This window comes from Cotesia glomerata, linkage group LG1 (assembly GCF_020080835.1).
Source record: "Cotesia glomerata isolate CgM1 linkage group LG1, MPM_Cglom_v2.3, whole genome shotgun sequence".
Lineage (NCBI taxonomy): Eukaryota > Metazoa > Arthropoda > Insecta > Hymenoptera > Braconidae > Cotesia > Cotesia glomerata.
In genome coordinates this window covers 4,090,588-4,115,569 of record NC_058158.1, presented here as the reverse complement: position 1 = coordinate 4,115,569, position 24,982 = coordinate 4,090,588, and the positions used below count along the sequence as shown (strand labels likewise).

Genomic DNA, 24,982 nt, shown 5'->3' with positions numbered 1-24,982 from the left:
TTTATCAAGATTTATCATTTATCCTGTCATAAAATTATTTCTTTTTAACAATTTATCTTTATGCATTCGACAATGTATCCTTCATTATCTTTATATATTTATAAAATTAATTATTATTTATGTTTGATGGTTTTATTAGTCAATTAGTGTTAGTTTGGTATATTTTTAAAAATTTTCCAACATATAGGGGAGGAGAGGGGCAAAATGGAGTAGGGGTGGCAAAATGGGGCACCCCCAAAATTTCGTAAGAAAATTTTTTTTTTCCAAAAAGCTCTTTCAGCTTCCTAAAATATATTTTAACGTCATTTCCTACAATTTAAAAGAAAAAAAAATTTTTTAATTAAAAAAACAAAAAAAAATTTTTTTTTCTAACTTTTCTTACAGTAATTTTTATCGTTATTGTGCATCGTAATAATTTTTTTTTCACATCCACGATTACTTTTTCTAAATTTTTAAGTTCTCGCTTTACAAATGAATGATTAAAAAAAAAAAAAAAAATCGGGGAGTCATTGGTTCCATGCCAGTTTTCGAAAATCAAGTTCTAATCTGATCTTCACATTTTTAAGGTCCTAGGAACTAGTTCTTAATATTCCTACGAGGATATCTGTCGGCGTGTGTGTATGTGAGTGTAAACCTCTAATGTGTCGAAGAAAAATCTTACACAGAAAGAAAAATTTCTTGACTGGAGAACAAAATTCTTAGCTCAAGAAAATTTTCAGGTGCCTGAAGAAAGACTAAAGTTGTGTTGCCCGAAATAAAAATTTTTCTTGAAATTCTATTCTTGGTGGAAGTAATTTTTTCTTAATTCAAATTATCATAAATACTTGATGCAATAAATTTTTACATTTGATCAAGATTTTTAGATACTTTAGGGAAGCAGTGCTACCTACTTCAGCTGAGAAAAAAATTTTCTCACCTTGAGAAAATTTTTCTCTTGAATATTTGATACCGATTTTATATTATTTTAGCGTGCAATTATACATATTGAATGGAAAAAAAAATGATTCAACATTATTTGATCTTCCCATTTGATATGTTAATCAATAAAAATATTAATGAAAATTTACTTCTATCTTTATATTTAATTTTTTGGAGCAAGAGACTGAATTTTCTCAAAACAAGAAGATTTTCTTGACTTAAATAAATTTTCTTGGATCAAGATACATATTTCTTAAAACAAGAGAGTTAATTTTGTTGGAATAAGTGAAATTTCTTGTGTCAAAAAGAACATTTTTTTTTCGCTCAAGGAAATAATTAGGAAGAAAAATATTTTCTTGGCTCAAGTGAACCTTTTTTTCTGTGTAAACTAACCATTCTAAAAGAATGTCTTTTTCAAATAACTTCGAAATTTATTCTCGGATAATTTTTTATGTCATAATTTAACTATCAATGCTCAGAAAACTGTGTCAGAGGCCGCCAGATTCTTCAAAATCATTTGGTGGGCTTGTGAGATATTTAATTTAAAAAGTAAGATCTTCAGGCCTACAAGATCATTCAATTTGAAAAAATTTTCCTGAATCCCTAAACCAAGAAAGAGAGTGCAAAAAAATTACGATTGTTTTTTTTTCGTGCTATTGCTTGGAATTACGTGAGAACTATGTCTAAAAAATTTTTCATCGGGAGATCCAAAAATTAGAATCTTCTCAAGGGAACTCTTTTTTTTATCTTGATATTATTTTTACTCAAGCAAAACCCATCAAAAATTACTACAAAATAAAAAAATTTTTTTTGCTAACTCAATTTTTGTTAGGAGTATATTGCGTCAACTATAACAATGTTTCTTTTTTGGGTGATTTGTTCATCTCTCTGGGTTCTTTCGTAGACTTATCAATAAGAAAATGTTATTTTTTTAACGACATTTCATTTTCAGATAATGAAATTTTTTTTCACTTTTTCAGGGGGTACCCCATTTTGCCCGCAAAAAATAGTATTTTTCTTACCTAGGGCAGGAAAATAAGAAATGTCTCAGATTACATGTAATTGTTGACCGAGGCGAAGCCGAGGTCGACAAACATGTGATCTGAGGCTTTCTTATTTCCTGCCTGTGGTGAGAATACTATTTTTCTCCTCGACGGAGGCGGAAAGCGGCATTTTCATTTAGCGCAGCGGGTGGAAAATTGACGCTTTCCGCCCGGAGGGGAGAAAAAAAATTTTTTTTCTACGGCAACTTGAAATTTGATTATTTTCCTTCAATTACGACTGAAAACGAGAAAAATCAACATATTTAAGTCCTTAAAATCATAACGGTTTCTTAAGTACCCCATTTCCCCCCCCCCCCTAACTTTACCGGTATATTTTTACATTGACTTATTGATTGTAAAATTATAAAAAAAACCGATAATAACTAAAATAAAAAATCTAAAATGATCTTGACAGTACACGTGTAAAGTTACTGAGTACTTGAGCACGTGTCAAATAAGCAATTAATTTTAATATGAAATCGGTTGTTGGTGTTGTACATTACTTCTGTTACAATATATACGAGCAACTTTATCGGAACAAGTGTCACCACACGTGACTTATTGTACAGTTAATTCAAAAGTAAGTGAGCGAGCGAGCAAATGAGTAAGATAAAAAAAAAATAATATCAAAAAATAAAACAAACATACACTGGACAAGTTTCGAAAATATATATACGTAACTTGGGCAGTGTACTCCATATTATATCAACTCAGCCCGTGGAATATATTATACTTCGTTTCAGTATGTTATATATAACATACAAACTTAATTCTTTTTTTCTTGATTCAAAATATGTACAAGAGTTGAGACCCAAGACTCACGCAAGTGTACAGTAATATGTAATGTGGTATAGTTCGGAGTACGCGCACGTGCTGATCGAAGGCCAACTTGTCGAAGCTATTTTCTTATCCTCTATATACATACTGAAGCGAATGGGTTTCCAAGATAAAAATAAATAATGAAATTCGTAATCAATAAAAAACAACCGTCACTTGTATTGGGTTATACCGCATTCGGAGAATATCGTCTGTTGTACTTTAGTACATATTTGAACACAATGAATTATTAAAAACGCAAACACTTGCGAGTTGCGTGTTTTCTGATACTTATGATATGTACGTTGCTTATTCATTTTATTTTTATAAATGTATCATGTTTATAAATTACAAGTATTTATTCCTTCGTAGACTAAGAAGGAAATTATTTTATATAAATAATAAATAATAATAAATTTAAGTATAAAGAATAGAATACTTTAAAAAATATAAGATAGATATGTATAATGTTACTGTAGCCGAGTAAAGAGGAGAGTAAAAGTTAATTCATCACTCTAAAAGTTTTATCTAAAGGATCTATTGTTGAGAATTATTTGCCTGCGCTTATAAATAGTATATATCCATTTATTTATACATACGGGTGTATATAGAAGAATATAAGTTGATAGGATCGGTATATAGTATATAAGCACGTGCGGAGAACGAGGCGCCGTACGATTAAAAGCCACATTCAATGTAATACAGTACACAAGTGAGAGTCTCTACATAATGGTGATGATAATGATAATAATAATGATCATAAAACATACATAAATATATATGTATCCAGTACTTGACAGCAACAATATATTAACTTGAGTTATTTTCAAGAAATACTGGAATAGCGCATTGCCAATAATAATACCAATAGGAATATGTGAGTTAACAGTATAACTGTTCAGTTGTCTCTTTTCTCAGCTCATTTTGCACTTACGTCAGGTGAACTCGACTTCGTGAGAAAAACCCGAGTTCTTGTATTATGTTTATATATCTTTTAATCCTGCATATATACATACATACACATATGCAGACAGCTCTCACATACATATAAGTATATTAACAGATGGAGTACATTGTACCGGGTCATTTGAATCTCTTACATTACATTAGTGAAACAGTGATATCTATTACCCATATTTTATTCAACTCTCTTTATATAATATATAATACATACATACATGCTCTAGTCTTTTTCTACCCGAGTCAATTGGTTAAAGTCACACGATACCTAAGAATCAACTAATCAGCGCTTCATTCATTCACATCACACTGCTTACTGCTAAACTCGCTGTGTAATAATGATAACATTATTATTTATATTATTACATTACCAAGAATGCAATTTGCATTCATTTGTAAGTAACGCGTTTCAAATATATTATATATTATATATTGTGTATATTAAATATTGGTTGTCAAGCATTATCAATAAATATATCGGTGATACAAAGTATACGTTGGTATAATAAATAAATTTAAGATAAAAATAAATAAATACGTAAATCGTATGACCCTTGTCCTTTAGCAAATGTCGTCAGGTAACTTGAATTGCATATTAGACCGATACAACAGAGCTCGAGTTTATTGTACAATGTACATTGTTTGAATGTATATTGTTTGTTAAATAAAATAGTTAAATTTTTTTAATATTCGATGTGTGCAATGTAGCCAGTATTATTGTAATGATTATATTATTTATTAAAAGGAGCAATAAAATCCAAGACGATGACAAGTATGAGGGCGGAACAAAAGTAACCTGGATATCCGGTATTTTTAAATCAGTTCTCACGGAAATAACGCACGTGGTTTTGTTTCATTTGCAATCAACATCAGTAATTCCATTTGTAAATGTCATTTGTCTTTTTAGGGTTTGAACATTAAGCCCACCTTGTTTTCCCCTCAACACCCGGTTTGGTTTACATACCGTGTCAACTCGACGATTGTATTGTCTGTTATATATGTATATATATTGCTTAGTAGTCTACTCTCTCTCAAGACCCGCATTATTATTCCTGTATAACTCTTGTAGTGGATAAAGTGACGCGTGCGAACTAATATTACGAGTCAGTACAGGGGAGAATAGAAATAGAAATACTAGCGGTTTATACGTATAATATGATGGTCAGAAAAAATAATAATAGTAATGATAATAATAAAAGTAAGGGGATGATACTAGAGTTGGACTTTTAGAGGGGTAAATTATACAGTTATGGAGATACTATGTTTACAATATAAATGTAATATATGCTTGTGAGCATGTGTATGTATAAGTAAATGGATTTAAAGGGTAGGGGAAAAAGTAAGAATATGCAGGGGGGCTCAAAACGATTTCGTGGCTCGTGCCACGATGTGACATATGTTCTCGGGACAGCTGATGTACTAATAAGGCCCCTCAAGCATGTGCCCGGGTGTGCAATTGAGATCGGCACATGGGAAAGTATTTAATAGACAAAAAAAAAGCGTATATACACATACGGTCGACGGGGATTCAACCAGAAAAGGTATGTGAGAAAATTCGCAGGAATGTCAGCAGCCGACAACACGCTACGGTAATTTACCAAATACTTTAGTTATTAAAAACTAAAATTACAGCCTTTTTTGTGTTCATCGCTGTTAAATTTTAATTTTACACTTGAGTACTTGAAATTTTTTTGGACAAAAAAAAAAGTTTCAATAAATTATATGATAAATCGGGGCAATATTAACAAAATAAAATCTAACGTGATATTGAAATTAGCGTAGACTTGAAACGTAGTTTCTATTTTTTTAATCAAATCCATTCATGAATAATACATAACACGCTTGGGCACTACACCACATACTACACACTAAGTACGTATATAACATGCACGTATACAAGCATTCTTTTCCTCTCTCTCTCACACTTTCTGTCGTATTACACATATTGAACGAGGCCAAGTTGAACCAAGTGTTCTTACTGATAAGCAACACACACGGGTTGAGTTATTTCCTTCCGTCTGATTGTACCACGATGTAATTCACGCCACGTGTTAAACCCACGGCACGTGCTGTCGCGTTTCTTTTTTTTTTATATACATAATACTATATGTGCTCTATACTCTAGACTTGACCAAGGGCTCTATAACGAATACGTGATTTTTCAGCTAAATATATACAGTCCTATATCACGAGCTCTACTCCCTATCCAAGAAAAATTTCAATGTACACGTGTCCTAACATTAACTGGCCCCACGAGAGCTTTTCGGTTCAATATACCTCTTGCAAATTCGACTTGGATTGATCTCTCTCTTTAGTTTTATTTTTTTATTCGTTATTTTTATTATTTATCTATAAAGAATCCTCCCGAGTGATTTCGAATAAGAGCGACGCACGTGCGAGCAAATTGACGCGTAAATTTTTGGACACGTGCGCATCCTCATCCCGCATTTACTATTATTCCACCCATCAGTGTATCATTTTAATGAACTGAATTCTTCTTCGTCAGTACATCATCATTATTGTTATTATCGAATAGGAAATTACGGGAAGATAATCAACGATTATGTTCGGTACATTATAAGACTTTGAGCTTACCATATCATGCGTCGAGGAGGATAATATAAATGCATTTTTTTATTATCAATATACTTTTTTTTTATCCGTGATTTAATCATCTATAAGTATCTTGAATGATCTTCGGTGAAAAAAAGTTGACAATAATGAATGCAGAATCGTAAAAAAAGAATTAAAAAAATAAATAATAATGTATTAAAATTGCGATTTAATATCGTAAATTAAACGCCAGAGGTAAGATAGTAGTAAAATGCAGTAGCAATCAAGCTACTAGACGATCCAGATAAGCGAACGCGAGAGATGCGAGTAGAGTGGAAGTACCAGTAGTGTTTCGCTATAATTATATATTTGCAAACGACTTTTAAATGCCGTGGTGTCGAGGAGAAATAAATGGGAATAGATAGACCAAGACAGAAGTTGATGGTTGAAAAAAGTAAACTAAAAACAAAAAAAAATAAAAAAAACTACATAATGAAAACGACGCGGACGCGGCGAAAAGGAATAAATATTAGGGATGAGGTATAAAAAAAATATAAAAATTAAAAAGATATAAGAGGATGTGTAATTCTCCGGGAAGCTGCCAGTTTAAAAACGATTGCTAAGAATATACATATATGTATGCGTGTGTCTTGAAAGCTAAATACTGGTAGAGAAGAACATTTTAAAAACATCTGAAATGGTTGCCAGTCGTTTCTCAGGACTTAAGATTACTTTATGCACGAAGTTGTAATTTTTAAAACGTTTTTTTACTCATTTTTATACATTCTTCAAGTCTCGCGATGTTTATACGTCTGTGTATGTCTTTTAATTAAAATTTAATGCGAGTATGTATTATAAAATCCAAAAATAATCGTAAAAAATAATTATACAAGATCCGCAGAATTTTTTCAGTTATTAAAATTCATTTAACTAAATACTACTAAACAGATAATAAAAATATATATTATTATTCTTTTTATTGCTTTCAAATTACATTAAATTAGTATAATTTAAAATAAGCAAATTTACTTTTTTCTCAACATATAATAATTATCTTACGACCTAAATAAATCCGCATTTTATACATTATAAATAAACATGTATTGTTATAAAATTAGTAAAATAATTGAAATAATTGACAATAAGGGGTAATTTAATTCCCAAGGATAATCCACGCGTGACTTACAATTGATATCACGCGCAGGCAAATAAAACCTACATCTATATTATAAAAAAAATACATATAATAAGTACATATATATATTATCCACGAGCTGTGCCTCGTGCGGTTTCTTCCTACACCGATACTCGAGCTAGCCAACATACATGTACTGCAATATATAAGTAATAAGAATATGCAACATACATCCACATAAGTATCCACATGCGACTCTTGTACCTCACTCCGGTCTCTGACTTAGTCATTAAGCGACACTCGTCTTGAGATGACTAATCGTACAACGAGTGAATTGCATGGTCACTTATCCTTATCTAGCGCTTACAGTATGTTAAAATGCATTTCAAAGTGCAACTGACCGAGCGAATAACGAACAATCAAGAACGAGCTTGGTGCTGCTCAATATTGCACACTTAATACATTCTGAGTCAAATTCAACCAGGTACAGAAGGATCGAAATCACGAAAGCTCGATACGAAACAAAAAAAACTAATATCCAACAGACAGTTCTTGTAGCACTTACTTATTAGTTATTACCTCATGAAAAAAATAAAAAAAATAAGCATGTGGATGCCTGAGGGATTCATCGCAACTTAGAGTTGAAATTACAAATTGATAAAAAATTTAATGGTCATGATAACTAGATATTAATGTAACATATCACGAACCAAAGGATGTATCTGTAGAAGATAAAAGTTTCCAAGAGGAAGAGAGCCGATGAATTGGTTTTAAATAAAAGATAAAAAGTATAGTTGTCTGAAAATAACTCAAAAGTGTTGAGAATAAAAGTCGTTAAATAAAAATTATGAATAGAGAAACCCGTTCGGAGGTTGGATTGCCGTGGTAGTGCCGGTAAAGGCTTAAGTTTTAACGAGAATGGTCGAAGAGTAGCAACTAAACTCACAATCAGAGATATGGGTTTATATCACGTAGTTGTGAATATAAGCGGCTAGACTGGGAGCGACGTATCCATGACATCACTGAATAAGTTAAAGAAAGAGAAAAAGTTATCCTCAGTGTATGTATTGAGTGCAGTTATCGCAGTGCATTGCGCGTTTAACCAACAGTTAGTATTATATTATACATGTATAGAGAGTAAAGAAGAAGGATACTTAAGTATCAGTAATACTGGAGTAGAGAAAAAGACACTAAAACGGTGACGATGGCTTGGTGTGGGCGCGTGTCTGGCAGCTGCCGCTTACAGGTGGTGTGCTTGCTTGGGAACCAAGCTCCACGGCGCGTTCCCACGGAAGGCTCGTCCCCATCACCAACCCCGATATCTTTCCCCTCTATTCTATCCCTACCAGCGCTCACTTGTGCTCCCGTATATAAGGATCCCTGTTACGTCGTCATCTCCACATTTCTGCTTTGACTCTCGTACGGTGCGCTTCACAAGCAATCTTTACATTTTATATTACCACCGCACGCGGTTTAAAGTCGAAGTCTGTATACATTTATTTTCATTCACTAATAATTACACGTTATTAAGTGTTAACTCGTAATCGCTATTAACTCACTTTAATATTGATTGAGTATTCAGTGAATTGTTGGACACTTGTGTTATTTTGTGTTCAACTCTCAGTGACTAATCAAAGGATTAATTTATTTATCAACAACAACAATAACAACACAAGATGCAGATGCACGAGCAAATGATGATTGTCGATGGGCAAGAACAACCAATCTCCAGAACTTATCAATACAGAAAGGTAAGGATCTTAATCCGTTTAAAAAAAAATTTTTTTTTTTTCAAAAATTAAATTAAATTAAAATTTTTAATTTTTTTTATTAAATTAAAATTTTTAATTTTTTTTATTAAAAAAAAATTTTATTTAATTTTTTTTTCAAACTACAAAATATAATTTAAAAAAAATTCAGTGACTAATGGTGACTATCATTTTTGTTAATCAGGTTATGAAACCAATGCTTGAACGCAAACGACGAGCTCGCATCAATCGTTGCCTCGACGAGCTCAAGGACCTGATGGTGACCGCGCTCGCTGGTGACGGTGAAAACGTAGCGAAACTCGAAAAAGCCGACATCCTCGAACTGACAGTCCGTCACCTCCACAAACTCCAACGTCAACAACGCCTGTCAGCTAACCCCGTGCTCGACTCAGATCGATTCCGCGCTGGATACACTCACTGTGCCAACGAAGTCAGCCGCTGCCTTGCAGAAACACCCGGAGTAGACGTAGCGCTGGGAACCAAGCTGATGACCCACCTCGGTCACAAACTCATCTCAATGGACAAAACCGGACCTCTGACTATTCACGTGTCGACCCCACCACCACCTCAGTCCTCGCCGTCAGTGTGCAGCGAGTCCTCGAATTCATCGGAATACTCGATGCCATTGACACCAGCCTCCAGCCAGCCATCTCCAGTTGGACGATCAGCAGAAGGCGAAACAAATTTCTCGACACAAACTCACCAAGGATTACTAAAAGTCGCGAAACCCAACGAACCTGTCTGGCGACCATGGTAATGAAATTCGTTGAATTCATCAATTCAATTGGGATTAACGACCTTACACTTTACTACGTACTACTGTAATTTTCATTATATAAGTACATGTATCTATATATATTGACTGTGAGAATTGGCCGAATCACTCAGGGCAGACAGCCAACTGTGCAGTGGAATTAAATTCTGCTGTACAAAAAAATACTATTAGGAAGAAAAAGGAGGAGGAGAAAGAGAAGAAAAATAATTATTAAACGACTTCTGCTGAGCTAAAATGTCTATACAATTATTAATGGAGCTGGCGATGATATAGACGACTGGACTGTGATTCAATGGAGGTCCTAATAATTACACGTTGATCTGGGATCAAACAAGAGAAGACGAGAAGAATAACTAAAAGAAGAGACTAATAATCATCGATTCTTCAATCAACGACCACGCATTAGATGGTTATTAAATTTTATTAAAGTATAGTAGATTTAAATAATAAATATAAGACACCTCGAATTGCTCAAATCGATCTGTTGGTATTTTGCGTTATTAAAAAAAAAAAAAAATCAAACAAGTACGACAAAATACAAAGGAAACGATTCTTAAAATAGCAAATCATTTCAATAGAATTTGTTTTAGGAGAGATTAAGACATTCTGATCTCGTTAATTGTCAAGGCCACTTTTAACGTGTGGTTATATTTCAAATGAATATGCCAAGTGGTTAAGCTTTAATTTACTTTTATTGGTTTAGAGTTAGAATATTTTTTTGCTCCAACATTTTTATTGTACTGTTTAATTTCATACTTTTATTGACCAATTGATTTTTTAACTGTTTCGGCGCAAGTAGATTCTTTTATGTAATTGATTAATTATTATTATTATTATTATTATTATGATTATTATTTTTTAAAATATGTAATTGAGCGAGTGCAATGTTGTTAATTAATTATTTAAGCGCCGAAACTTGTGCCTCGCCTCGGTCTGTTATTAAAAAAAAAAAAAAAAAAAAAAAAAAAAAAAAAAATTAAAAAAAATTAAAAAAAAATTGTTTTCGACAAAATATCGATCATCAGATCCTTGAAAATTGTTATCGTCATTTTTTGTAAAAAAAGTTGATAAAAAAAATGACCGAGTAGAGGGTCTTGTGATAGAGAAACGAGTACCTGTGATATTTAAATGTAAAGAGAGATGCAGTTGGTAGTAGATGATACTAGATTTTTTAAGAAAATAAAAATTTAATTAATTTCAATATAAATCACCTTGAATTTTGTTTATTTTAGTTACTATACAACCCTGACCTAGCATATCCTTACTATTCATATATATATATATATATATATATATATATATATATATATATATATATATATATATATATATATATATATATATATATATATACAGTTATAATTTATTTTGTTGTGACATCGGTTCAAGTTTCATGAATCATTTCATTATAGTTGATGCTGTTTTTAACATCTTTGCAACATTGGCTGAAATTTTGTCTTTTATTTTCACTTTTATAGTCACAAATCATTTAATCACTTAGTCAGTATTTTAAAATAACTCATTGTAATATTTTTCAAATTACTCAAAGTAATTTTTATTTTAATTACTAATCGAGAAAATATTTGAATTCATTGCTAATGACATCAGATTTAGACTAATATAATTGTTAAAGTTATGAAAAAAAAATTTTTTAGCTTCTTATTTATGAATAACTTTAAATTTTATTTATAATAGTTCAAATTAAAAAAAAAAAAAAAAAAATTACTGAAAATAATTGATTAATTTCAAATAATTTAGTTGAAAATGTTATTAAAAAAAAATCTTTGATTATTTTAAATTAAAAAAACTCACGTTATCAAAATATACTGACACTTGAACAGAAACTCAGCGTTCAATAATAACAAAGCATAGATATTTCATAAAATGAAGCGAAGAAAAAAACAAGACCAAGTAAACACCATTTTAGATGGATTTAATATCGAAATTACTCCGTAAAACTTTTAAAATACAACCGTAAGATTTTTTAGCAAACCAACTGCGGACATACTAAATTAGGCCACTGAAATAAGTTTGTCACAGTTGGATTGATTAACACAAACTGACATTGAACTAAAAATTATTGTCGAAGCAACAGTGTGTTGTGTGTCATACACGTGCGGTAACGCTAAAAAAATTTGTAAATATGGTTATGACGACCGAGTTCCTCATGATACTCCTCACTGTGCGAGTCTTTATAACACTTGACTGTCATATTTATTGGGGTGATGCATTGGGAAATATAAAACATGAATAATAGTTAAATAAAAATTCTAAATTACTCACTTTTTTCGGCAGTTTATCCGGAGCACAGCTGTACACGTGCTGACAGGACAGAAGCACTACAACGCTATGCGGCCATTTTGTGAAGTCCCAAGCACAACTGTCTATAGTTGGCGCGCTTTTCTGTGGATAAGAAAAAATACTTAGTTATCAACCATTCATTATTTAACTTTTTTTATATAGAATTTTGTATATCGAGCCTTGGTAATACTTGGTAATACTTGCAGCAAACAAAAAAGCGGGAAAAAAATTTACCTATTTATTTTTTAAATTTAATCTTAAGGATAATTAAATTTTTGTTTATAATAAATATTTAGATAAATTTTTTTAGAGAAAATCGTTTTAATTTATTGTTAATCATTTTAACAGCCGAGACCAGTGATTGCAGTTTCAATTTCGTGAAACTAATCGAAACTGCAATTGCTCTGCTGTTGGGAGTGCGACAGAGATAGTTTCGGAGTTCTGTTGAACTCCGTGAGAGCAAAGGGAGAAAAAGATGGTCTCGCCTGTTAAATATATAAGATATTTTTGATATAAGTATTTTTATAATTACATATGAGTAAAAAAAGCAGAATGTTTTTCCTTTGTGTTTTATAAATAAAATTAAGGTTGGCAATAGCCTAATCGGCTTGGTACCTGCATTTCGAAAGAGTGGGACCAGGGTTCGATACCGACGCGCACCAATATTTTTCAATGATTATAAACTAAGAATATGTGCGTTTCATTGCCAGCCTCTGTACTGGTCGGGTTTTCTGTGGTTTTCCCATATAGTTATGGAGGTAAAAAGTCATTATAGAAGTACCTCCATACTATTTAAGACCGTAATGCAAATGCAGGTACTGATTATAACGCGTAAGTCAGCCACAGTCGCAGCACATGTGTGTCGGGTATGAAAGAAAAAATCCCGACATGCAGGGGGGTGGGGACGAAAAAGTGGTTGAGAGTAATAATGACGGGGTTGAGAGATTATATTGCGGAGAAAAAAGTAGAGAGACAATAATTCCCCACCCTCCCTTGTAAAACACTACAGTGATACAAGTAAAACCATCCTCAATTATAACCTCAATAAATAAAATTAATTAGTGATAAAAAAAATCGATTAAATAAAATGAAATGATAATTTAATAAAGCTTACGTGAATCAGTACATCGGTTCAGTATCTAATACCGTCAACTGCAAGGACCCTTAATTTCCAACAAAATTAAATTTATTATATTAACGAACTTAGAAATGACTTTATTAAAAATAAAACGAGCGGCTCTAATAAATAAATTTTTAAAAATATTTATTGATTAGTTCTATAAAAATAAAATGATCGAGTATTTATACGAAAATTTCCTGAAATAATTATTCCCCGACTACTTTGAATGTACGTACTCTGTTTACTATGATTGTTTAAAAAAATTTTTTACTAACGGTCAATGGACATAATTCAACGCATTTAAATTACGTTACTTATACGCGTCACGCAAAAATTTATTCAAATAAAGATACCGACGCCTAACCCCGAATTATTTATGTATTATTTACCGCGAAACAATTAGTAATAATTACAAAAAACAAAATTGAATCATCAGCGGACACACCGGTTGTTGTTACTCGCACGAAGCCGTTGGTATATATAATGGCATCTTTGTCATGCGCAGTGATAAAAGTAGGGGAACCAATACTCCACTCTCATTGGCGGAGAGTTTTTCATGGCTGATTTGTTTGTGCTCTAAATTCAAATCAAATTATATTTTATTTTGATAACTGAATTTTAAAATTTTTATCATGAATAAATATTTTTTACGATTTTACATAAAGGTAAAAAAATTTAATGATTAATTAAATACTAATAGAAGAAAATATTTAATTCTTCAATTTTATATAATTAATAAGTTGTTTTAAAATTTTTGACAGTTGTATTTTTAAAAACATTTTTATAATTTCTTAAATGAAAAATAAAAATCAAAATTTTTTTTTTAATTTATTAATCAAAAAAAAAAAAAAGATAAAATAATAAATAATTAATTTTTTAAGAAAAATTAATGAAAATAAAGTTAGCCGACATCTAAAAATTTTTATGATTTTTTTTATTAAAGAATTATCACAAAAAAATTAAAAAACAAATTTTCATTTATTAAAAACTTCAAAAACTATAAGTGCAATTTTTTAAAAATATTTTTTAGTTCTAATTTAATAAATTAAGCAAAATAAAAAAATAAAAAATGTCAGCTAACTTTATTATTATGAAAAATTATCAAAAGATTTTTAATCTCAGGATCATGACATAAATCAAAAAGAAATTAAAAAATAATTAGGAGTTACACCTACTTAATTTGAATCATGACCTAGAACAATGAAAATTTTCGACGTTGTCATCCCTGAAAATTTAACGGGAGCAGTTTAGCAGTAGCCAGTAGCAGAAGCGCCCTGGTATATGTACTTGTATTACATAAATATTTCAACAGACGGCGCTGTGAAAAGAAAGAAGATACACTCACACATCTCAGCATTCTCAAGCACACAACACACATTAAAAAAAACCATGTATTTTGTGTGTGTGCGTCGGAATCCACCGTCATATAGTCACGACTCAATCCGCCATATTGCCTGGCAAGCGAGCCTATGAAAACAGATTCGTGCTCACGTGAAGTAATTGTAATTATTTTCCTAAATTTATTTAAATAATTACCCAGTGGAGTGTGATACAAATAATTGATATTCGGATACAACCGTCAACAATATAACTCAAAGTATTAATAATTGGTGAGTTATTGAACACTAAAATATATTATACCGGCGTCTATAAATTATCGCCGCCCTCGTGTTACCTCTACAGCTCGCCGCACGGCTTTTCTTCGTTCTGCTTTTTTATTTATTATACAACTCTTTATGTACATGTTAACTAACCATCTCTGTCGTTATTTCACAAACAGATCAACAATCTTTTGGCAATTTATCAGCAAGTCAACTGATAGTCCCGTTTTTCTACAAAAAAAAAGTATGCATGTGTATATATATGTATACATATATTTTCTTTGAAACAACTATACACGTTAAAAATATCTTCCGGCATTTGAGTTGCTCATGGTTGATCATGGCTCATGGTGCATGGTGAGGACAATATGGACGCAGACGAATTCCAAAACTTAATACTGACTTTTAAAATCCATTGCTTTTCTTCAAAAAATTTTCACTTACAAATTCAATACTAAAATTATTTTATTAGTTTATTAATAACAATATCAATATCATCCACACAAAAATTACCTTCATTACTTATTAAAATTTTCTTTGTTAAAAATATTTTATTGGTAATCGAGCAAGTTGTTGTTTTGTTATTAATTTTATTTATGGTTTAATTATGTATGCGATAAGAGCTAGATAATAGTTTAACATATGATTATTCAACAATGTATGTCTAATGTCTGCTAGTTACTGTCTTAATAATTTTGCTTTTTAATGCATCGTTTTATAATTTTACTCAAAGGACAACTGGTACTGTTTTTTTTTTTTTTTTTTTTTTTTTTTATGCAATCACAGTTACAATAGTATTGTTTTAATCTTTTTACGCAGTACAAGTTTTTTGTTTTTTTCATTCATTGTCAGGATAAAATTACTCCACCGTTTTCTTGTTAATGATGACTTTATCACTACATACAAGTACTTGTCTGACAATTATCAAAACATTAGCTGATAGTGTAAACTTCGTTTTATTTTACAATTTTAATCAGTGATATTTATATTTTATATTTTTTTGCTTTAGTTCGCGATGATTAAGTAACTGATTAATAAGTAAAATAATTATTTAATTTTGCTGTAGAAAATACTTACTACTATTATTTAATTATTTATCTAGTTTACTAAATAGGTCGTCGATTTATGTGAAATCTGGTCTAAAATTAATTTTTCTTCTAAATATATAAACTAATGACACATTGATTGATTATCGAGTATCGAAAATAGAAAAATATTATTCGGGTAATTATTGACACAGATGATTTAATAAATCACTGATAACAATTTATATAATTTTATTAATAATTTATTGATTGAGTGACTCTGATAATTTTGTGGTTTTTTTCCAAAAATCAATATTTTTGTATTTTTTAAATTACAAAATATTATTGTTTAATTAATTTAATTAAAATGATTATATAATGGTTTTTGCAAATATTTATATTTCATATGTATTAAATTGCAGAAGTAGAGGCTAGAGTGACGAGAAGTTGCTTACTACATAAATAGCCTTGACAATAACTCCAAGAGTTTATAATACATGTAATATAAGAGAAAGCTTTAAAGTAATTTGTATTTCGACTGACAAAAAAAATTTATTTTTATTATTTTTTTTAGGCTTTATTATTACAAGCACGCGTAGACGTACAGTTTGTTTTTGGAGTTTTGATTTTTTTTGTCATTTACAACTTCTTTGTTGTGATAAAAAACATACTTGTACTTTATAATGTTATTTTTAAGTAATGAGCAGTCATTATTATTCTTTGATCTTCGAATAATTTAAAAGCTAGTTTCAGCTTGTTGATTGTCAATTATTAATTATAAAATAACTTGAATAAAAAAAAATCACAAGAATAATATTTTTAAAGTTACTCAATCATATGAAATATTTTCAACGAGCAAATTATCTTCAATTATCGTCATTTTAAAGTTTTAGTTTACAGATTGGGATAGTTAATTTTTATTATTTGACTATTTGATGTTAAAACTTATGAAAATATAATTTTTACTCTCTGTTGACGGTTTAAACTCACCAGATCATTGTTTTTTATTTAATCTAAATTATAAATTTAAATTAAAATAAAATTTTTGTTCCTTAAAATAATATTAACAATATTATACCGCAAAACTACAATAAAAATTTCAACTTCGATTATATTTGGCTGAACAGGAATTATTTTTATTTTCAGCGTTGATAAATCAACAAACAAATCATAAAAATTCAACTTTTAATTAAACAATACTTATTAACAGTTACAATTTATTTCTTTTGACTTGTAACTATTAATTTTTTTATAACTTTACTGATGGGTTAAAAAATTAAACAAGTTGAATATTTTTTAACTTATTAGTACTAAAAGTTTAGCGTTAAATTATGTAATATTTATTAACAGTTAAATTAAATTCTGTTTCACGGAAAAAAATGTTGGGGAAAAAGTTATCAATAATAACAAACCATAAATACTAAACTAACAGTAATCAAATCAGTAATTAAAAAAAAAAATTAGGAAAACAATTCACTTATTTTTTAAGCTCTTCGAGCTCAAAAATATAATTTATGTGTAATTTTGAGCTCTCCGAGCTCAAATAAATCGCTGTTCTGTGCTTTTGAGCTCTTCAAGCTCAAAAGGCTAATGGAAGTTTTATAGAACACTATTTTTTTAATTTTCAAACCGCAATAACTTTTGAATTAATTAACCGATTTCCTCGCGGTTTACGGCATTCAACGCAGTTTTTCGAGTTCTTTGGAAAATCTTTAAGCGTAGACTGGTCAGGCTAAAAATTTCATAGAAATTCTGAAAAAAACATTTTTTTCAATTTTTTTCGACAACGATATCTCACGAACAAATTAACCGATTTTGACTGGGCTGGTGGCAATCGACGTGGTTTTTTGAGGTTAAGAGCTGATTAGTTTTTTAAATTGAACGGTTCAGCCGTTTAAAAGATATTTAAAAAAAACGAATTTTTGGAAATTTTATTTTAGAGATTTCTCAAAATTGATCGACTCAAATTCTGTAAATTAGTATCAGAATTTTAGGGGCAAAAGAACTCTTCAGAACGCCGCTTATTTCGATCGAATCGGATGATCCGTTCAAAAGTTATGAGATATTTACACACACACACACACACACACACACACACACACACACACACACAGACGCGGTGACATCACCGCGGAAATAGTCAGGAAAGCTTCCTAGAACCTCAAAACGTCGAGATCTGATGAAAACTCGATTTTCGAACAACGGGGTGAAAACAATAATCTTCCCGATTTTTGAAAATTTTCAATTTTCTTAGCGGAAAGTTAAAAAATAACAGTTTAAAAAAATGTGATAAGAAAATAGTTTAAGAAGGGTTTACATTTTTTCTCTCTCTCGCCCTCTATTGGACAAACGAAAGTATCTCTGTCATACTTGTACAACAAATGGAATCTTAAAACGCATTTTATGCATAAATAAATGAAAATTTTCCAAAAAAGCGCTTCGCTCTTCGATAGATAATTTAATTATCTATCGAAGAGCGAAGCGTTTTTTTTTTCTAAATTTTATCACATACATGAGAAAAACACGTTTGACAATCAACTATCAACCGCTCTTAAAAATCACTTATTATCGTCATACAAATGGCGATTATAATTAAATAATTAGTAGTCCAAATGACTCACAATGAGTCACGAAATATATTATCGATTAAATGGCTACTAAAAATTTATCAAAATTCACGATTTTTGGAAAAAAATTTCCCCTTCTCTGAAAACTAGCCATAAATTAAAAAAAAAACTTTCCATGACACTCAAGCCGATTTTCCGACCTAATCCCTCAAAGGAGTATCCCAGATATCTGCTCCAAAAATCCAAAGATTTATTTATATCCAAATATTTATCATTTTCAACTTTTCCTTTTCACGGGCCTGAAACAAGTCTCTAAACCGTTCTCGGTTTTTTAAGTACTATTTATATTTACTATATAGTCTAACTCAAACAGACAAAAATTTATCTTTTGTAAATTATCAAACACACGTGGAGTTTTCGATTGCCTCATCGATTACTATCACGTTGAAAAAAGCTATATCTATTCTATAGATATATTCTCACCGAGTTGAAGTTGTAAGTCGTAAGCATACGTAAGCTAATACAAGTTGACGGACATTCCAAGCACCTATACCTTTACATAGCAAGTCTCACGCTGTTATCTGTACATTGAAATCTATCTAGACAAGTGAACTAGGATCTTTTACATTCTATTCCTTTACTATCACCCTATTATTATTCTTTCACTTTAATCAGCTAGAAATGCAAGGAAAAATAAAGCAATAAAACAATAATCGGTAGATTTAATTTTTTCTGTTGAAATTTTTCTCAAAAACTTTCTCTTTTATTACTAAAAAAAAATTTACATACTTAAAATATTTTATTTTAAAAGCTCTTTTGATAAAACTCAAAAGACTCCAATTTGTTCCGCATAATAAATAAAAGTACGCATCTGTTGGTATATTTGAATATAAAAAACGAAAACTCTTAGCACCAACGTGTAAATGTAAATGTAATTATAATTATAAAAATAAAAATTAAAAGTCATTGAATAATTCAACCAAAAAGGCTATCCAGGGCAATTTAAACTCAGTAAGCTGAGCAATAGTTTTCCTACCTGCAGCAGCTCTTATCAAGTTATTCTCGCCTGATATAAAGTCGAACGGCACGACGACCGCTGCCTGCTGCGTACCTCGAGTATATAGTCGGTGTTGTATTATTATTATACATAAAGACACGTAGTACTCGGCGCGTCTGCGTGCCGCTGTGGGTAGACCAGTTTTCAGTCGCTTTTCTGCTGTAAGACCACGTGCAGGAAGCTTGAGTCGTTGCTCTGTCACAGACCCAATATTATATCGCGATCACCACTACTCGCGGACGCTGTGCAATAATTATTGTGATAACAGATTTATTGTTTTTTTGGTTTTTATTTATCGTAATAATTAATTAATCTATTTATTTATTCATTCTAATTAATTTTATTGTTTGCCGATGAGTATTCTTCAAAATAATTAAATTTGTTGTTTTATTTTATTTGAATCAATATGGATTTTGCTTCGGTAAGTTTGTTATAGTTTTATTTTGATGGTTTTCAACAGGAAGTTTTGTTATTGAGTAAATAATTGGATTTTAAAATTTGAATTATGAATAAATAAATAGTTTATTAAATTTTCTAGTAATTTTTTTCAAAATCATGAAATTAATTTCGGTATAATTATAAATATTTAATTATTTTTTATGTATGTAATTTAATTAAATTAATATAAATTTTTCAATAACCATATGTACCAGTAGGTGTATGCATTGATCATCAAATATAAATTGATTGATTTTAAAAAAGATTAAATAAATATTAAATTTACCGTGATTTTATTTGCTGCAATTAAAATTTTTGACAGTTGTTTATTACTTTGTATGATTTATCGTTTTATTGTTTAAACTAAAATAACAGCAATATAGTATGTAACAGTAGTTATTGATAAAGTTTGATAGTATAAAAAAAAAATAGTTGAATTGTTATTGCTGTTATTATTATTCTCACTGTATGTGGATAGTATGTGTGTTGTATAAAGTTTAGCTGATATTTTACGTCCGCTTGTGCATGTGAATTGGCCATACGACAAAACCGGTCGCCCGCACTTGAGGCAACTTCTTTGAGAAAGTTCAACGAGATTTTTGCTCTCGTATATTACATTCTCTTCGTATCGGTCTTTCAGAGTCTGCCGATTCAAGAACACACGTGGCAAAATTTCGCCACTCAATAGCTGTATTATCAATTGATCGGTTTAGTTTTTAATTAATATTTAAAATTTTAAACTTCTAAAAGTTGTTTTTGTATTCCTTCAAATTAATTGCCACGTAGCTTTAATACAATCAAGTGTACTAATGACAAAGAATCGATGGCTGCTAAAAGTAACTTAAAAACACGCTTTCTTTATCGATAATTTTAATTACTTCGAGCTATAAATTTTATTTTTATTGTATTTTATTGTTATATACAATGTTTTTTTTTTTTTTTTTTTTTTTTTTTTTTTTTTAACTTCAACTTACTGGAAACGGAATTTATTATAACTTTTAAAAGTTAGCAAAATTGTATTATGCAATTTCTGTTACTTTTTAATAAAAACAAAAAACACCTGTTGATGTTAAATCAATTAAAAATAATATTTTAAGTGTAAAACAATTATTTTCGTTTCAGCTTTTAACATCTTTGCACAAAAACGGCTACCGTGGACACCAAACATGTCTGTCAAAAATATCCAGTTAATGAAGTGGAGCTTCCCGGCATTTGCGTTTATCATTGGATTTTTTTGGTACAAACGTCGAGCATTAGATCGAGTTGACCCCGGTGGGATACCCAGGTCAGATAAAAGTTCACCACCGAAAGAATCAGCCACTGATAAATCAAACGGCGACTTAAATACATCTAAAAAGAACGACCTAGACTTGTACGATTCAGGAATTCACGTCGAAAAATCATTAAACTCACTGAGCCTATTGGACCAGACCCCGCCAAAAGAGCAGGTGGTTGCTTTTAGTCCCCGCAAAGTTAGCGAGAGCTTAGATATACCGATGAAGAAATCTGACTCAATGTCAATCAGGTCGCGAAAATCTTCGGGCAACAGCATACCTTGGTACGAGGACGTTGAAGGTTTGCCCGACATGAAGGAAGTTGTTTTGGGTAGTAACCCGAAATCTTCAAGCTTCGACAGAATGATCCGCAAGAAACCTCCAGTTATTCTTGAAAATATTGAAGACAATAACAATACTAATAATAATAAAAATATTGGCGAGGAGCAAGTTTCTGGGAGGGAAGTTGTTGTCAGTAAAGTTGAAGCGAGTGTTGAGCAGGGACAAGTTGATAATAAGGAACAGAATGAGGTGCAAGAGCCGGTTAAAGAGGAAGGCGATAAAGCTGAACCAGAGGAACAAAATGAATTACATCAAACAGTTGTTGCTTCGCCTCAAACCAGATCACGTTCAATTAGCATTGAAACTTGTGAGAAAACAAATGATACTGCTTCCGCTGGAGATGAGACTAAAACGGGTCAGACTTTGTTTGAACGAGATTCTGCAAATCATAGTCCTGTTTCCGGAGTATTAGATGGCAGTGTCAATGATGACATCAGGAGCGAAGGCAGCACTGACAGTGGAAAAGGTATTTTTTTATTATATTTTATTTAGCATTGAAATTATTGTTTTAATTTAAATTCTTTGACAACAGGTGGAAGCATTAATGGAAAAGTACCAAAAAACAATAGCAAAACATTTTATGAATTTTTAATCCCTGAAAAATTCGTCGGAAAACTTATAGGAAAACACGGTGCTTCAATAAAGAGCCTGAACGATCAGGCAAATGTTAATATTACCATTGACTTTCATCCATTAGATGAAGACTTGAGATTATGTATAATTGAAGGGCTGCCGGAAAATATTGCGACAGCGTTGGACCTGATCAGACAAAAATTCCCTAAAAAAGCTTACCCAGGGTTTACACTTGAACAAGTTAATATAACGACATCACCTGAAGAAATAACTTGGGTGCCAGAATTGATGCAGCTGCAATTAGTTGAGAATCTTAATAATGATGTATTGGTGTGTCATATTTTACAACCAAATCGTTTATTCATACAATTACCCACACATCCTACGTATCCTTCATTCAAGCTATTAGATTACAACTTGACACAATTCTATAGCACTGTCGAATCACCTCATGTGCCAGACCAACTTACCCGTAAGTGTCTTCATTCATTTATTCATTCAAAAATCTATCCCTTCAATCTTTTATTTCTTTTTTTTTTCTTTTATTATTGAGAGTAATCTATATTATTAAGAGAATAAGCGAAATTTTGTGACCAGTGACCAATAGTCAATTTATGATGACAAATATTTAGGCTGCATTCGAAAATGATCTATCTCTAGATACATAATTAAGAAATAACCTTGTATCTTGTGAACTATTGATATTTCTAAAGATATAAGCTCATCCCGATGTTACACTCATCAAGACCATTCATTTGAGTACCCACATCAATTTTTTATATATGTATATATATTATATATATATGTATATATGAAAAATATATCAAAATGCATGTGGGTACTCAAATGATAGCTCTTGATGAATGTAACATCGGGATGAGCTTATATCTTTAAAAATGTTAATAATTAAGAAATAACCTTGTATCTTGTGAACTATTGATATTTCTTAAGATATAAGCTCATCCCCATGTTACACTCATCGAGACCTTTCATTTGAGTACCCACATCAATTTTTCATATACTTATATATATTATATATAGGTATATATGAAAAATATATCAAAATGCATGTGGGTACTCAAATGAAAGCTCTTGATGAGTGTAATATCGGGATGAGCTTATATCTTTAAAAATGTCAATAGTTAAAAAAGTACAGTGCAATTTAACAAAAGTCATTATTTAATAAAGCAAAATTTTATTTATTTATATTTCACAAATCACGGCAGTTACATAGTGATTGCAAGTTTTCTAGTTTGTTATTATTTTTGTATACACTAATTTCTTTTTTTTATTTATAGGCGGTATGATTGTCGTCGCACGGTGGTACAATAAATGGGTGAGGGCGTACGTAGAAGAGCCAGATGTTGAAGGTTTACAGCATTTATTACGTTTAGTTGATCATGGAGGTTTCTGGAAATTTAGTAGTGCTGAACTTCGTCAAATTAGATCTGAATTTCTTACATTGCCTTTTCAAACTTTAGAAGTTAATTTAGCTTATGTAAGACCCATTAATGGTAAGTGTACATATTTATTGTTTATGTTTGCCAACGTTCAATTAAAATCCACTTAAAAAAAAAAAATTAATAAAAATTGTTTCGTAATGTTTGTAATATTGAATTTAATTTTTTATTAGGTGAATGGACGCAAGAAGCGTACGATGTAGTATCTCAAATTTGTAGTAATCGTATTAGTCAAGCACAGATTGAAGCATATACTAATACCGAAATTTTCGTCAGTTTATATATTGAATTACCCAAACACGGGGTAAGTTATCGAGATATTTATTTATAATTATAATTAATAATAATTAACTAGAACTAAAAATTAAATTTTTTTATTTTTTAAATATTTCAGGTGATATCCCTCGCAGATGAATTAGTAGCACGTGGTTACGCGGAGTCTGTAAGTTTTGAAGAATTGTTAGCAGAGCATTGTACGCCGTTGGTAGCATAATCTGTGTGATTTTTAAAATAGACTCCGTACCTGCGTAAGTCAGATAGGATTATTACTATTGATAAATAATTATAAATGTGTGATTCAAAGCGTAAATGTATGAATGATTTATATATTTTAATGGCAATAAGTTTATCGTTTCGTTTTAACAACTTTTCATATTTTCTACCGTATTTAAATAAATTTCTAAGTTTCAAGTAAGGTAAAAGCTCCAATAGATGATCATGTACCAGTATATGATCACTCCATGTATTTGTATACCTATATTTGTGAATATAGATATACAAATACATGGAGTGATCATATACTGGTACGTAATCATCTATTGGGGCCTTTACCTTATAGTAAAAAAAAATAAAAAAATAAAAAAATAAAAAAAAAATAAAAATAAAAATATTTCATTCATATTTGCAACAATCATTCGTTTAAAAATTAATATTTATTCTCTCTTATGACATTTCATATTTAACAATGCATGATTACTTGTTTTGTAATATATTTTATCGAAAGTCGATTTAAGATATTAAAGATTAAAAATGCATTTTCTGACTTAATTAAGACTACGTTTACGTAAATCTTAATTTATTTGAAAGATTTAGTGCAACGCGTCTTATAAAGTAAATTAATAAGATAATACTTATTTAATTAGAGAGTATTCAAAAGCCATTGAATACTGATTGTATAGAATGGATATTAATTCAAGTAATCTTTTCTTCGAATAGATTAAGTTGATTGTGGTTTTTTTTTAAATTATTAATTTTT

General features: G+C 30.4%; 3 protein-coding genes across 6 annotated transcripts in view; 2 read left to right on the top strand and 1 right to left on the bottom strand.

The window, feature by feature from the left end:
• The window catches only part of LOC123275252 (tubulin polyglutamylase TTLL4-like), a 139,131-nt gene extending 125,666 nt beyond the window's left edge, over positions 1 to 13,465 (bottom strand). Inside the window, exons 1-2 of one of the 3 annotated variants that reach the window (XM_044743243.1) lie at positions 13,385 to 13,465; positions 12,249 to 12,372 (exon numbers count right to left, since the gene is read on the bottom strand). The gene's annotated coding sequence lies outside the window, so the exon portion shown is untranslated. Of the gene's footprint in view, positions 1 to 11,781; positions 12,163 to 12,248; positions 12,373 to 13,384 lie in introns of those variants that run through there. The other 2 variants (XM_044743242.1, XM_044743244.1) reach the window with 2 other exon arrangements.
• On the top strand, positions 8,689 to 11,176 carry LOC123275256 (enhancer of split m7 protein-like). Its single transcript, XM_044743247.1, has 2 exons — positions 8,689 to 9,176; positions 9,379 to 11,176. Exons 1-2 carry the CDS (start codon positions 9,102 to 9,104, stop codon positions 9,949 to 9,951), a joined length of 648 nt encoding a protein of 215 aa, XP_044599182.1. The 5' UTR covers positions 8,689 to 9,101; the 3' UTR covers positions 9,952 to 11,176.
• Positions 13,466 to 14,826: 1,361 nt separating the features above from the next.
• LOC123260676 (KH domain-containing protein akap-1) lies at positions 14,827 to 24,428 on the top strand. Of its 2 annotated transcripts, none has more exons than XM_044721933.1 (6): positions 14,827 to 15,000; positions 21,201 to 22,160; positions 22,227 to 22,739; positions 23,566 to 23,781; positions 23,901 to 24,031; positions 24,122 to 24,428. In XM_044721933.1, exons 2-6 carry the CDS (start codon positions 21,245 to 21,247, stop codon positions 24,218 to 24,220), a joined length of 1,875 nt encoding a protein of 624 aa, XP_044577868.1. In that variant the 5' UTR covers positions 14,827 to 15,000; positions 21,201 to 21,244; the 3' UTR covers positions 24,221 to 24,428. The 2 variants fall into 2 exon arrangements, with proteins under 2 accessions (XP_044577868.1, XP_044577877.1); XM_044721942.1 differs by lacking the exon at positions 14,827 to 15,000 and adding an exon at positions 19,782 to 20,061.
• The last annotated feature ends 554 nt before the right edge of the window (positions 24,429 to 24,982 follow it).